Source organism: Camponotus vicinus, unplaced genomic scaffold (assembly GCF_025532165.1).
Source record: "Camponotus vicinus isolate PSW18456_S1 unplaced genomic scaffold, iyCamVici1.0 SCAF_12, whole genome shotgun sequence".
Taxonomy (NCBI): Eukaryota; Metazoa; Arthropoda; class Insecta; order Hymenoptera; family Formicidae; genus Camponotus; species Camponotus vicinus.
This window is the reverse complement of record NW_028141948.1, coordinates 10,429,150-10,442,216: the sequence shown is the minus strand read 5'-3', so window position 1 is coordinate 10,442,216 and position 13,067 is coordinate 10,429,150. Positions and strand designations below refer to the sequence as shown.

The 13,067-nt window shown below is 33.3% G+C and overlaps 3 protein-coding genes across 8 annotated transcripts in view; 2 read left to right on the top strand and 1 right to left on the bottom strand.

The window, feature by feature from the left end:
• The first annotated feature begins 2,470 nt into the window (after positions 1-2,470).
• Positions 2,471-4,673, top strand: Nup62 (nucleoporin 62). Of its 2 annotated transcripts, none has more exons than XM_083083948.1 (5): positions 2,471-2,854; positions 2,931-3,164; positions 3,292-3,646; positions 3,770-4,010; positions 4,160-4,673. In XM_083083948.1, exons 2-5 carry the CDS (start codon positions 2,966-2,968, stop codon positions 4,520-4,522), a joined length of 1,158 nt encoding a protein of 385 aa, XP_082940074.1. In that variant the 5' UTR covers positions 2,471-2,854; positions 2,931-2,965; the 3' UTR covers positions 4,523-4,673. The 2 variants fall into 2 exon arrangements, with proteins under 2 accessions (XP_082940074.1, XP_082940073.1); XM_083083947.1 differs by having other exon boundaries at positions 2,475-2,807.
• Hus1-like (Hus1-like checkpoint clamp component) lies at positions 4,636-6,182 on the bottom strand. The gene is made up of 3 exons (XM_083083952.1): positions 5,695-6,182; positions 5,145-5,551; positions 4,636-5,068 (listed from the first exon to the last, which is right to left on the bottom strand). The coding sequence occupies exons 1-3, from the start codon at positions 5,744-5,746 to the stop codon at positions 4,703-4,705; spliced, it is 825 nt and encodes a 274-aa protein (XP_082940078.1). The 5' UTR covers positions 5,747-6,182; the 3' UTR covers positions 4,636-4,702.
• A 160-nt stretch (positions 6,183-6,342) lies between these two features.
• Positions 6,343-13,067, top strand: part of Myb (proto-oncogene like protein Myb) — a 27,707-nt gene continuing 20,982 nt past the window's right edge. For 2 of the 5 annotated variants that reach the window (XR_014435927.1, XM_083083944.1), the window contains exon 1: positions 6,343-6,975. Coding sequence is in view for 4 of the 5 variants with exons in the window: in XM_083083944.1 (XP_082940070.1) it covers positions 6,863-6,975 (113 nt within the window). In the remaining variant the exon portion in view is untranslated. The remainder of the gene's footprint in view (positions 6,976-13,067) is intronic. The other 3 variants (XM_083083941.1, XM_083083942.1, XM_083083940.1) reach the window with 3 other exon arrangements.

Genomic DNA, 13,067 nt, shown 5'->3' with positions numbered 1-13,067 from the left:
CTCAAGAGCCACTGAGCGAATGATCGTAAGTCAAGAACATTACCGCGGTACTGTTTATATCGCCAGGGTCGACTATGTAAAGGAAGAATTTGATAATATATGAAACGTCACTACTTTATTGCTCAAGGTACTGTGCGAATGATAATAAAGCCGTGTAACGTATTAACAATAGCGCGATACTGTTTATCAAAGTCGAACATGGTGTTATTGATAATTCTCTCGTGCCGAAATATTCTCTGTAATATAAATACGCGCGGAATATTAAATTATAGAAGTATTTTAATTTATTGATTTAAATTGATTATTCGCGCGCGGAATATTAAATTATAGAAGTATTTTAATTTATTGATTTAAATTGATTATTTTTTAACAATTTATCATGGAGTCTTTCGTTATGTTATTTATTTGCATCTATAATTCGATTGTTTTACTTTGTATTCTCTCATAATCCAAATTATTTTTAGATTTTCAAGTAGAACGATAAAATAACACGGATGAAATATATTTGTGACTCTAGGTATTGAAATAATAATTATTGTCCGTAAAGATCGCAACGATCGAAGCAATTATTTAACATTTTGGATTCCTATCATTTAATCGATTCTCGATTAAATTGTACATTGTTTAATTAACAAGGATTGTTAAAATTTAAGGTATTGGTCGAAATATAATTAATTCTAATATTGTTAATGAAATATAATAAGCATCAATGATCGAAAGTTCATAACATAATTAAGTCTCTTATCCCCTTTTATGTATATTTTGTTTCAATTTTCAATCACGGTAATGAATGATTGCGCGATTCGATAAAGATTTATAGTTGCGATACAGTTTCATGTCGTGAATTAATTTTTAATTAATTAATTTATATTAATATTTAAAGCAAATTATGTTTCGATACTAATCGTAATCGTGTTTAGTAAAAAAATTACAATACAATACGAAACGTTTCTCACCACTATCTTATTACTCGAGAGTCACCGTGCGAATGATGACAAAGCTGAAACATAGCGTGCTACTGTTTATATTTTATATTGCCAAAGTCGAACAGACCATGTTATCAATAATTCGTTGCCAAAATATTTTATATATTATAAAATGTACATTAACGCGGAATATTAAATTAATGAAGTATTTTAATTTATTGATTAAAATTGATTATTTATTAAACAATTTATCCTTTCATTATGCTAATTATTTGCATCTATAATTCGATTGATTTACTTCGTGTTCTCTCACAATCCAAATTACATTTAGATTGTCAAGTAGAACGATAAAGTAACACGGATGAAATATAATTGTGACTCTAAATATTATAATAATTATTATTGTCCGTAAAAATCGCAACGATCGAAGTAATTATTTAATATTTGGGATTTCTATCATTTAATCGATTTTCGATTAAATTGTATATTGTTTAATAACAAGGATTAAGAAAATTTAAAGCATTGGTCGAAATATAGTTAATTTTAATATTAAAGCTTTAACATAGCGCGCTACTGTTTATTTTTTGTATTGCCAAAGTCGAACACCGTGTTATCGATAATTCGTTGCCGAAATATTTTATATATTATAAAATATACGCTAACGCGGAATATTAAATTATAGAAGTATTTTCATTAATTAATTAAAATTGATTATTTAATTAAATAACTTATCACGGAACCTTTTGTTATGCTAATTATTTGAATTTATTCGATTATTTTATTTTCAAAGTCAAATTCTATAATATTTAGTTTTGCATTTTAGAAGACTGACTTAGAGCGAGCTAAATAAATAAATAAATAAATAAATAAAAAATAAATAAATGATGTTGAGAAGAAAAAGAACACACATAAATAAATAAATAAATAATAGCGTGGAAAGAGAGAACATACTAATATTTTTATATAATAAATTATTATTAATTAAATTATTTATATTTTTATTTATATTATTTATATTATCAGAGAGACATATATGTTACCCTCTGAAAACATTCGTGGACATTGGCTTTGTAGTTCATGTTCACGTTTTTAATGTCCACAGAGGGAGTATCGCTTCCAGGGATCACCTAAAAGCGGGCCATGACATCTCTCAGGCCCAGTTCCACAACTTACTTTAAAGATGGAAGCATATAAAATTGCAGGAGCACATAACCATAAGCATAAGAAAATTGATTGGTTCATTTCTGTATATATTTGTGGACCAATCAATTTCCTTATGCTTATGGTTATGCGCCTATGCAGTTTTATGTGCTTTTACCTTTAAGGCCATCACACACAAAATTGCATAGCTGCATATGCATAGCATAAGACCATATGAACCAATGAGCATCGAGTATTAAATCGCCATATTGACTTACATAATACTCGATGCTCATTGGTCCATATGGTCTTATGTTATGCATATGCAGCTATGCAATTTTGTGTGTGATAGCCTTTAGACTTCGGACCCTTGCACAATGCTAGGCAATAGGCAATAAGAACAGAAATAGTATCTATTCTCTGCTCCTATTGGCGAATATTTTCTATTCCGCGTTTTTATTGGTGAATAGTTTTTATTCCCTATTCCTTGTTGCCTAGCATTGCGCAAGAGGCTTTAGGGCTCCTGCACACAGAACGCGGCAACGCATTGTCGCGTCCAGTGTGCAGGAGCTCCAAGTCTTCTTTCTAACCTCGTACTGTATTGCATCCTGGAGGAGGACATCCATAAAGAAATAACCGTTATTTCTCTCAGATTAGCTGAACCGTAGTGTCAAGAGTAATAAACAATGAGTACACCTCAAAACACCGGATTGTCTTTTGGTACCCCAAAATCTACAGCAGGTAGATAGCACCAGCTATCATGAAAAAACGAATAGAATATTTTTTTTGTGTGTTTCTCGGTTTTTCTTGAGTTCTATTTGGATAAAAGACAACATTTTGACAGTTAATCTTTGTATTCTTCAGGAATTACTGGTTTGACTTTTGGCACTCCAACTACCATGGTTACTGGTATAGGCTTTGGTCTTAGTGGTAGTGCAACAACAACATCCATATCTACAGTTTCGAGCCTGCCAAGTTTTACAAATCTGACAAGCAGTGCGACACCCATGTCTGTACCATCAGGACTCTCTTTTGACGTTGCAAAAATATCCACAACTGCAGCTCCAGGATTTCCTCTTGCAACGACTACAACAGGAGGTCTCAGTTTTGGAACATCAAAACCTACAGATACTTTTCTTGATGCAATATAAAGGATCTCATGGTTTCATTCATTTTTTGTAAATTGTAAAAAAGATATTATAATGCATATATATTGTATTTATAGGACCAACTGGTCTGACTTTTGGCACTCCAAATGCTATGTCTACTGGAACTGGATTTGGTCTTAGTAATACAATTGCAACAACATCCACAGCAGCAAATGTTCCAAATTTTAGTCTCCCTAGCAGTACAGTTCCATCTATGACACCAGGACTTTCGTTTGATGCATCAAAGACAGGCTATAATACTACTACAACTGCAACTACAGGATTTTCTCTTGCAACGACAACTGCAGGATTTAATTTTGGAGTTGGAACATCGACAACAAGCTCTACATTTTTGAATAAAACAACTTCGGCTCCTATTTCAACGAGTCTGACAGCACCCTCTACTCATACTTCTTTGGGTACTAGCACTACGTAAGTTTCAGTAATAATCATGAAATCTTTGTTTATAACAATCAATTTTTGTACACTTAGTAATTAATAAAATAAATTCAATTATTTATTAAGCTTCTAAAATTCTTTGTTTTTTTATTGCAGGGTTAGTTCTGTAACCGGTATTCAATCAGGAGCAATTAATTTCTGTCAGCTTGAAGAATCGATTAATAAGTGGACCTTAGATTTAGAAGAGCAAGAAAAGGTATTTGTAAATCAAGCCACACAAATTAATGCTTGGGATAAATTGTTGATAACAAATGGGGAGAAGATAGTGACATTGAATCAAGAGGTTGAAAGAGTGAAAATTGAACAGCAACAATTAGAACATGAACTGGATTATGTCGTAAGTAACATATATTTGCAGTACATTTATAAAATTTAAAAAAATGCATATACATTTAATATAATTCTATCTAAAGTTTAAAATAGTAAAAGTCAAGATAAAATTTATTATTACATTTTAATTAAAAATAATACAATGTATTCTCTCAGGTTGGACAACAGAAAGAATTACAAGAATGTTTGATACCATTAGAAAAAGAATTAGCATCTCTTTCTGTTTCTGATTCCGATCGAGAGTATACTTATCGTTTGTCAGAGAATCTCGATACTCAATTAAAACGTATGTCAGAGGATTTAAAGGAAATAATAGAACACTTAAATGAAGCGAACCGCGCTCAGGATTCTAGCGATCCTATTGTCCAAATTGGAAAAATTTTAAATGCACATATGAATAGTTTACAATGGCTAGATCAGCAGACAGCTTTGCTGACCCAAAAAATACAACATATTGATCAGATGCATCAGAGTTTTAGACAAGAAAGTGAACAGAATTTACATTTAGCATACAATTAGTTAACTTATTTTACATTTATAAACTTATAAAAATTATTTTTTAAATTTAGTATATCATGTTATCCCATTTTTTGGAGTGTGGAAAAATGTATGATTTAATTGTATTAAATGTGTAAGAATGAAAAAATAGAAAATATATTTTGTATCTCAATATTATTAATACAAATTTCTTTTTATTACTCAGGAAGCAATGGCTGGTATAAAATAATGTATTTTAACATATTCCCCTACATCTAAAGTCAGTTTTACCATCTTCTCCTGCAATATGTTACACTTAACACTATCTGGATGGAGAATATCCCAACCAAAAAACATTGCAAGTTTCTTTATGTTCACAGTTGCAGAGATATCATTAGAATCCTGTTCTTCTTTGCTTTTCCAAACTTGCAATCCTTTAAAGTGAGTGGACACAGTAGCATAGTCCACTTCAATTTTTAATATCATTGTACCGCTTTTATTAGCAGTTATTATGAGTTGTGAACTCATATTTTTCATTCTATCTATAATACATCGCAAATACTTCAAGTGTGGTATTTCTATCGATATCTAAAACAAAACTTTTTATTCCTGTATTGATCAGATACATGTATATATTTATGGAACTTCACATTATTATACTTACATCAAATTCAGGGACATCTGGCATTTTATGTTCTATCCATTCTCTGCGTGGTATAAGCCTCACTGGTACATCGTGTATACACTGTCGTGAGTCAATAGCCATGGAAGATAAGTCAATATCAAACGTAAGACAAGGTTGCCGTTTGTTTGTCAATTTAATTTTGACACTCTTTGCCATTATCCTTAAACTATTTAAACCTCTGGCAAACATGGAAACATCAAATTCTAAGTAAATTTCATTTTCTTCCTCCGACACTCCACTCATAATATATTCTGTGAAAAGATATTGCTGAGAAAGCACAGCCCAAAGTACAGGTATTCGTTCGTCGCCGATATTGAAGCATAACTCGTCTGGTGTCAATCTCAGAACGCAATATTTCGTTATTCGGGATATGGTGTTGACAATACCTACAAAAAAAAGGATGATTATGATTAATAAAGAACAGTTGGTACGTGCGAGATATAATTGAAGTAAAAATAAAAAATGGCGAGATATATCTATTTTTAATAATATTCTCAATAAGGTTAGAAATACGAAAATGTGATTTTACTCGTAAAATCTCGCATAATATTTGGATCCACCATTCTGCATCTGAATTTCATTTTTAATTAAATCATATATTTATCGTTGACACTTGTTGCAAATATTAATAAATTGTTAAATGAAATACGAAGTTGGCACGAAAATTTTAGATTACGCATATGTCAATATAAGTAACGTGAGATTTATTAATTTTATTTTTTATATATTTTTTATTATTCTCCTCCTTTAAGGGACAATACACGCGTAATCTCTTTTATTATAAGTATAAAATTCAAAAAAGTGAAGTCAAGACACTTATTTTTTTATCTTCTAGTTTATTTCGATTTATTTCAATCTTAATTTAATATTCAGGTGAATTTGGATTTCGATATGCATTTATTTTTAAATTTTTTTAAATTTTAACTTAATTATTTATAATATTAGATTCAATATTATTTATAATTATATTCCGATATAAATTGCAGAGCTTCCCTCTGGTTTGACCAATCGGGATAAAAGAATTTCCTTGTCTTGATTGGTCGGAAGCAATTCCATCCAAATAGATTTTCGAACACACTCAAGTAGCATTTCTAATAATTTCTAGTAATTTATTAGCGCAACGGGTGCCACGATCTTTTAGTTTGACAACCGTGTGCGCAGCTACGTTCGCGCAAGTACGCGTTGTTGTTCGTGTAGTAGATATTTTTTAGTTCTAAAAATTTTCCGGGCTCTATCAATATCATTTGTGATTACAAAGTTCTACTGTTTTGAGCCAAATAGCATCCCACCAAGATCAATAGGATAGTCATTTCTTTTTATCGGTAATTAATTATATTAGGAGCAAAATATTTTGTATAAAAGTGTAGTGAGATTCTTTGTCGTCAATAACGTAACAGGGTGTCTAATTTCAAGTATCGTCGATAATGCAGGAAAATGTACATCACGGGAAGTTACCCTGCGCGTCACGCGAAATAAATGGTGTCGCGATATCGCGGGGAGCGAAACATGCCGTAAAACCCCGTCTGTCAAACTCGTTGAGATTTGACGCGATCGTCAACGGGATATGATCGATCGGACGGATCCGCAGTGGATGAGTGAACGCGATCGGCGATTCGTATTGATTCGTGACAGCGTCATAAGAGACTGACAAAGTCCTCCCGCTTGAGAATCAGCGAATTCGCGTTGTTCGAGGGTGCATGACCGGCCATATTGTAATTAAATCGCTAAGGAACCATTGTTCTAACGCAAATTACGGCAGTTCACTCAGCAATGATGCAACATTGAACAATATGTATCTTGATGAAAAGAGGTGAGTCTATATGTTGCTTTTCTGTCACTAAAAACTCGCGCCTTTCCAATTTTCTAAGATCTTTGAGGCTGCTTGTTTTGATACATCTCTCTCCCTCTCTCTGTCTTTCTCTTTCTCTCTCTCTCTTTCTGCATGCTTTATGCGTTTAAAATTATATAAGTCTAAATTTCGACTTTGGAGAGAGAAGGGAAGGGAAAGGGATGCAGACAACACGGGAAAAGCAATCGAAGCAAGTATCTTGGCTACGTCTTTTTAATATTTTCTAAAACGCAATATTTTGGCGGGAAAGAAAAAGAGTGGGAAAGTGCAGTCGGGGATATTTGTCATATGACAGATATTTGTTTTCTAAATATATTGCGCGATGTTTCGATATCGTAAGAGATTTAAAGATCGAGACATTCATTGTTTTCAGAATATTATGCTAATTCAATAGTATTTTCCGGGCAGTCGAAAGATCTGAGAGATGCATCTTTACATTCCTATGCATCTAACCTTTTCGCATGCATCACATAGGTACAATGGTAATGCGCGATTTTATTTTTATTATTTCATTGTTTCTATATCTTATTAATTTTATATATATAATATGTTATATAGTGTAATGCGAAAAATTGAAAATAGCAATGACATTCCTGTTTCGAGGTGAACTCAGTGTCGTTTGTCAATACGTCACAGATCTATTTATTATCGATTTAGTGTATTGATTATCATTGTTATGTGTCATTTGTCCCCTAGTTGAGATTTTTTCATATTATTACGATATTTAATTTCTATATAGAATATTTCAGAGTGTGCATCATATTTGATATTGACTTGATATTTTCTTTTATAGTTTATATTTATTTCTTGTTTTGTGTTTATACATACACACACATGAGTGATGCTAAATAATCTTTTTTTGTTCATAGAAAACAAATTTTATCAAAAGTCACGTATAATAAAAGAGTCAATCTTTTTTTTTTTCGAGGTAAAATAATCCATGAAAGTAGTTGGGAAGTTCAAAAGATGATATATAAAATATAGAATGAAAATTCTTAAACTTATTGTCATCAATGTTGATAAAAGTTCTTAAATTTATTTACATAAATTTCGCATATTAAGATATTCAAAATACTTCTTTTCATAAGTGACATTTTCTGATGTGATAAGTCGCATCATTGTTGTGACTTATTTTGTTGTGAATTATTTCCCCTTGTCTTTCTCTCTCTCTTTCGTCCCCTTCTCAATCATAATTCTTCATCGATCAAACATTATATACAATTGTACTTAAATATTTTCAGGATTGATTTGCACAAAGATACAGATTTTTCTCGTTAGTTTAAGTATATTATACGAAATATTGCATACGCGTCTTTTTGCGCTTTTATTTCTATCGCGCGCAAATGTGCAGAATCAATCATAGTCAATCACGCGCATGTACCCCGGCATGCCCGACTAACAAGGCGATTTTTTTTTCGTATCCCGGAACGCTACACGCTTCCACTTATCAATATTAAGTTGCCCGTTGGGAGAGATAGGGTGACGTCAACCCGGGTTCTCCAGTGCCCCGCATGGCAACTGCCAGACGAGGACAAACACTACGCATGCATCGCCTGCTGGTCTCTTGTCGTAGACGCGAACACGCCCCTACGTGCTTGTCGTCCTGTCGTCGTACCCTCCTGCACCTCCCACGTCTCTCCCCTCCTTCCTCTCCGTTTGCCTTGATCGTCCCCTCGTCTGTTCACGCGTTTCGCGCCATTATTTGCATATTGCTATGATTCGAAGATTGTGCTCTTTAATCCTGCTGTTCTGCTCGTTTATTTCCGGCACATGTATACATTCGAGCTTTCCAAATAGCTTACCTTGTGCTTTAGTCTATATATCATTTCGTGATTTCAATTGCCTTTATTTACATTATGCAAGTATCTATCTGAAAAATTAATTTTTGACATAAAATAAAAATAAAAAATTAATTAAGACAGTTAATTTAATATTTGAAGATTAAATGTTGAATTTAAAAAGTAAGAGAAATTTATTTAGCGTTAAAATCATATCAGTCGTGATAAATTTTTCGCCCAAAAATGAATTAGTTGTTAATAAATCAATTAAAAAATTTCGCACACTTTGGGTGTTGTTTATCGGAGATTCGCACAGTGCATACATGTATACACATACACAGAAAGCTCTCGGTTAGGTGACCCCGATGTCGCCGGCGACGCCGGCGGTCATCTCGCGCTCGCGCGCGCGGAAACAAACGGGGGACAGCTGGCCCCCCGTTCATAGGAACAGAGGCGACGACGGACCCTCCCGGTTTGGTCGCGGCCCCATCTCTTTCATCTTTCGTGGATGCGCCGCTATTCAGCGCACGGTGGCGGTAGGGCAGGATCGACACCCGGCGCATGTGGCTCTTTAAGTTTATACGCTGGGACTTATACATAGAAAATTATTATTGCATCATTGTTGAAAATGATCAATATTGAGCGTATTAAAATTGAAGAGAGTCATATGATTAACATAATTCACGAACATAATTAGCAAAATTCATAAAGTTTCAATCACTAAATTTCACGCAGAGACTCATTTCGATACTTTGTATTTTATACTTTGTATTTTATCATCCCAGTAATAAATTTTCATACAGAAAAGAAAGGCTATAAAGGTTAAAAAAAGAAAAAAAAGGTGTATATATATATATATATTTTTTTTCTTTTTTAATCTTTATAGCCTTTCTTTTCGGTAAATGAAAATTTATTATATATATATAATATAAAGGGGAATTTTTTTTTCATGTATATTCTGACATCTGATTTCTTACCAACGAAACAAGAAATTGAGAGAATTAGATAAATTTATGTATACATTTAATTTAAAAAAATCAAAATAAACATAAAAGAAAACATAAAGAAAAGCAATAATATTAGCAAATTATTAGAATATAGCATAACAACATTAGTGCTCTACTATTCTTCTATCATTATTTGATATCTAATTATGTTTTGTTATATATATTATCAAAATAATATATCAAACAAAATATTTATGTACTTGGCATTGCTGATATACTTGGGGATGATAAAATCTTTTTGCTAAATTATGATATTAATAAAATATGTTAATAAGGAATATGAGTCCTAGAAATTTTTCTCTTTAATCCTATAGGGAATCGTTCGCAATGCACACTTTATAAATTTTTCTTTTGAAAACAAAAATTTACAATGTTTTTTCAAGAATATCAAACAATGTTTGAAACAATGTTTTCTTCAAAAATTTCACTCTTTTGTACTAGGAAAATACCGTATCGATATTTTGTCTGCACTTTACTAACTCTGTAATAAATTCTCCCATAGAAAAGAAAGGCTATAAAAGTTTTATATATATATGTATATATTAGGAAACTTTCTAAAGTGATGATTATCTACAAAAAAGCTACATATATAAAAGCTACATATATAGCGAAAAATATTAGCACTCTTAGATATATGTCTTAGATATTTTTTAATATTTCTGATATATTACTCTCTCTTTTTTCGAATTAAATGCAAAATCATGAATTTTCAACAATTGCAACAATCATGCGACCCAATATTTTTTAAAAATACCGAGTGTACAAAATCTGACGCATCAAGCCTTCATACAAAAGAACTCTCAAAAAATAACACGAATAATTGGCAAAACGCAGAGTTTGCCACGCGTGACAATACCAGGCAATTGTCCGTTATTCGCAAAAGTTTTTCTCGGTATATTTTTTTGTCGAGTAAGGGTGGCCGCTGGAGCGATTCTCAGATGACCGTAGTCTGAGCTGGACCGCCTCTCGCCTGGAAGCTTGGCCGGCACTCTTCTTTTTATCCGAATTGAGAACCCGGAAGACGCTGCTCTCTCGTGTGCTCCAGCGAGAAAAACCTGTCTGTATCACGAAACGACCTGCATCCAATCCACCGACGTATCACCGCGTCCCGCGCGTACCTGCATCGTTCTTCGTCACTCTTTCCCTCTGGCGTCCTCGCGACGCCTCTTTCCTCTTCGCGTTTCTTCCTCGAATCGGCTGCGAAGAATGTTACCAGTCGGCCCGGACGCGCTTCTCTCTCGCGGTTTTTGGTACATCGTGCAGGAAGTCCTTTCTTCCAGATTTTGCATATCCTTTCAACTTCAGCATATGCCGCTCTCAATTTCGGAGCAGTCTCCGAGACGAGTCACGCAACGTTGCCTCTCTCGCGCGATGTATCTCTACCTCTTACAGCTTTTAGGTTTCTTCTGACTGTATTAAAGGGAGTGCATAAAAATTTTAGTACATTTAAAGAGGAATTAATGAAGAACGCGATATTTTTCTGGTCGCCTTACATCTATTTCAATTTATATCGCTCTCCTGCGAGATCAAAAAGCTCTGTTATGATTATAATTTTCATTGTTATTGTAGATAAGGTAAAGGGAAAACATTGTCCTTGATCAAATATAAACACTCTCTTCTTAATCTTCCGTAAATTAAATTAAATTTTTAAAAGAGTGAGGGAGGGAAAATTTGGAGCCGCCGAAATTCTGTCACGGTTCGATCATCGGTGTTCTTGGAAGCGTGACCCGTAGAAGGATCTACGATGATTTTGCTCTATCGGTTAGCAATTCTTTTGCCGCGGTTCATCGAGGATTCGATCGGTTCCCAGAACACAACGTGATACCGCCGAGACCTTGCGGACTCCCGCAACCCTTCCTCTCATTTCCTCGTCTTTCTCACGTTCCTCTTCCTCGTCAGCCTCGCCGCAGCCTCCTCCTCCGCTTCCTACTCATCTTCTCTTTCTTCTCTCTTTCCTCCTTCTCATCTTCCTTCTCTTCACTTACTTTTCTCGCTGTATCTCTCGATGCATAAGCGTCCTAAGGTCTCATTCACATTATAGTTAAATTACACATAAAATTTAGAAAACCTTATTTTAAACCTTAGATAGATGCAATCTTTGCTTTTATTGTTTGTCATAAATTTATATTAATTGACACTAAAACAAATGTTAATTTAATATGGCGTTAAGCACACAGTTTATATTGTAATTAACGAGATTATTCATATAATATGTAACCAAATTTCATATTTAATAAATATCAAACATTATTAAATATGAAACCATACTCTTTTATATATTTTTTATATACATATTTGTTTACTCAATGTTTAACATCAGTTACTATTTTAATATATTTCTTCGGTTTCACATAATTTAGTTCCGTAATTTTTACATTTTCGAGATATTTACGTGAGCAATAGTGTAGGTATAACTTAAACTGGAGGTATACTTTGAGTCTGTGAGAGTCCCGAGGTATGCGTCTATTACAGTCTCACAAACAAAGCGTTCCTTCTCTCTTAAATGTACCGTCATTTCAAATTCGACTTTTTTGCTTTTTCAAAGTTAGAAGCAATTTATCAAAAGGAAAAGAATCTATAGAAAAAAGAAAACCCATAAAGTAATTAGCGTTAGAGGGACGTGACGAATTTAAAAAATTTGGAAACACTAAATAATGTTAAAAGTAATTTTTCTAAAATTAGATAATTTATGGTGATAGCAATTTTCGAGCAATTTTGTATTAGATAAAATTAAAAAGAAACTAAAATCAAGAGTAATACAAGTACAAATGACAATTAAATTTTGTCAGAAATATGCTTTCCGTGAGAATTTTTAAAAATTTACTTAATAATTTATTGAAAGAATAAATTTTAAAAAATTTTCAATGATGTTTTAGACTAATAAACTTTACATGTTCAATACATATGTCTTTTCTACAAATAGGAAACATACTAGGCATATGTAAAATTCAATTTTAAATTTAACTCGTTGATACAGCGAGCTCAAGTGGATTTTTCTCTCCACATGTGGGCCTTCTTTTCCGACTCGTCTCGATTATTATTCCACGCAGGCATGAAATCGTGGCTCGTAGACTCGTCCACGTATTTTGCCGCCTTTTCCTGGTCGATCGTTTTTAGCTGCGATTCTCTCGTATGTACACGTACGTCGTATGTACATACCAGGCATACGCATGGAAGGTCTCGTAGGGACGACCGGCGCCTCCACCCCACCTCGCCCTTCGTTCCTCTACAAGTCGAGATCCCGGCTCCCTCGTGCGTCCGCTTTCTC

Bases quoted from the DNA above. Each gene is read 5' to 3' on its own strand.
- Nup62 (XM_083083947.1), top strand. From the start codon at position 2,753: ATGAGTACACCTCAAAACACCGGATTGTCTTTTGGTACCCCAAAATCT. The intron at 2,808-2,930 runs GTAGATAGCACC...TGTATTCTTCAG, and splicing joins TACCCCAAAATCTACAGCAG to GAATTACTGGTTTGACTTTT. The intron at 3,165-3,291 runs GTCTCAGTTTTG...TTGTATTTATAG, and splicing joins TGCAACGACTACAACAGGAG to GACCAACTGGTCTGACTTTT.
- Hus1-like (XM_083083952.1), bottom strand. From the start codon at position 5,746: ATGAAATTCAGATGCAGAATGGTGGATCCAAATATTATGCGAGATTTT. The intron at 5,552-5,694 runs GTAAAATCACAT...TTTTTTTTGTAG, and splicing joins TATTATGCGAGATTTTACGA to GTATTGTCAACACCATATCC. The intron at 5,069-5,144 runs GTAAGTATAATA...GTTTTGTTTTAG, and splicing joins CAGATGTCCCTGAATTTGAT to ATATCGATAGAAATACCACA.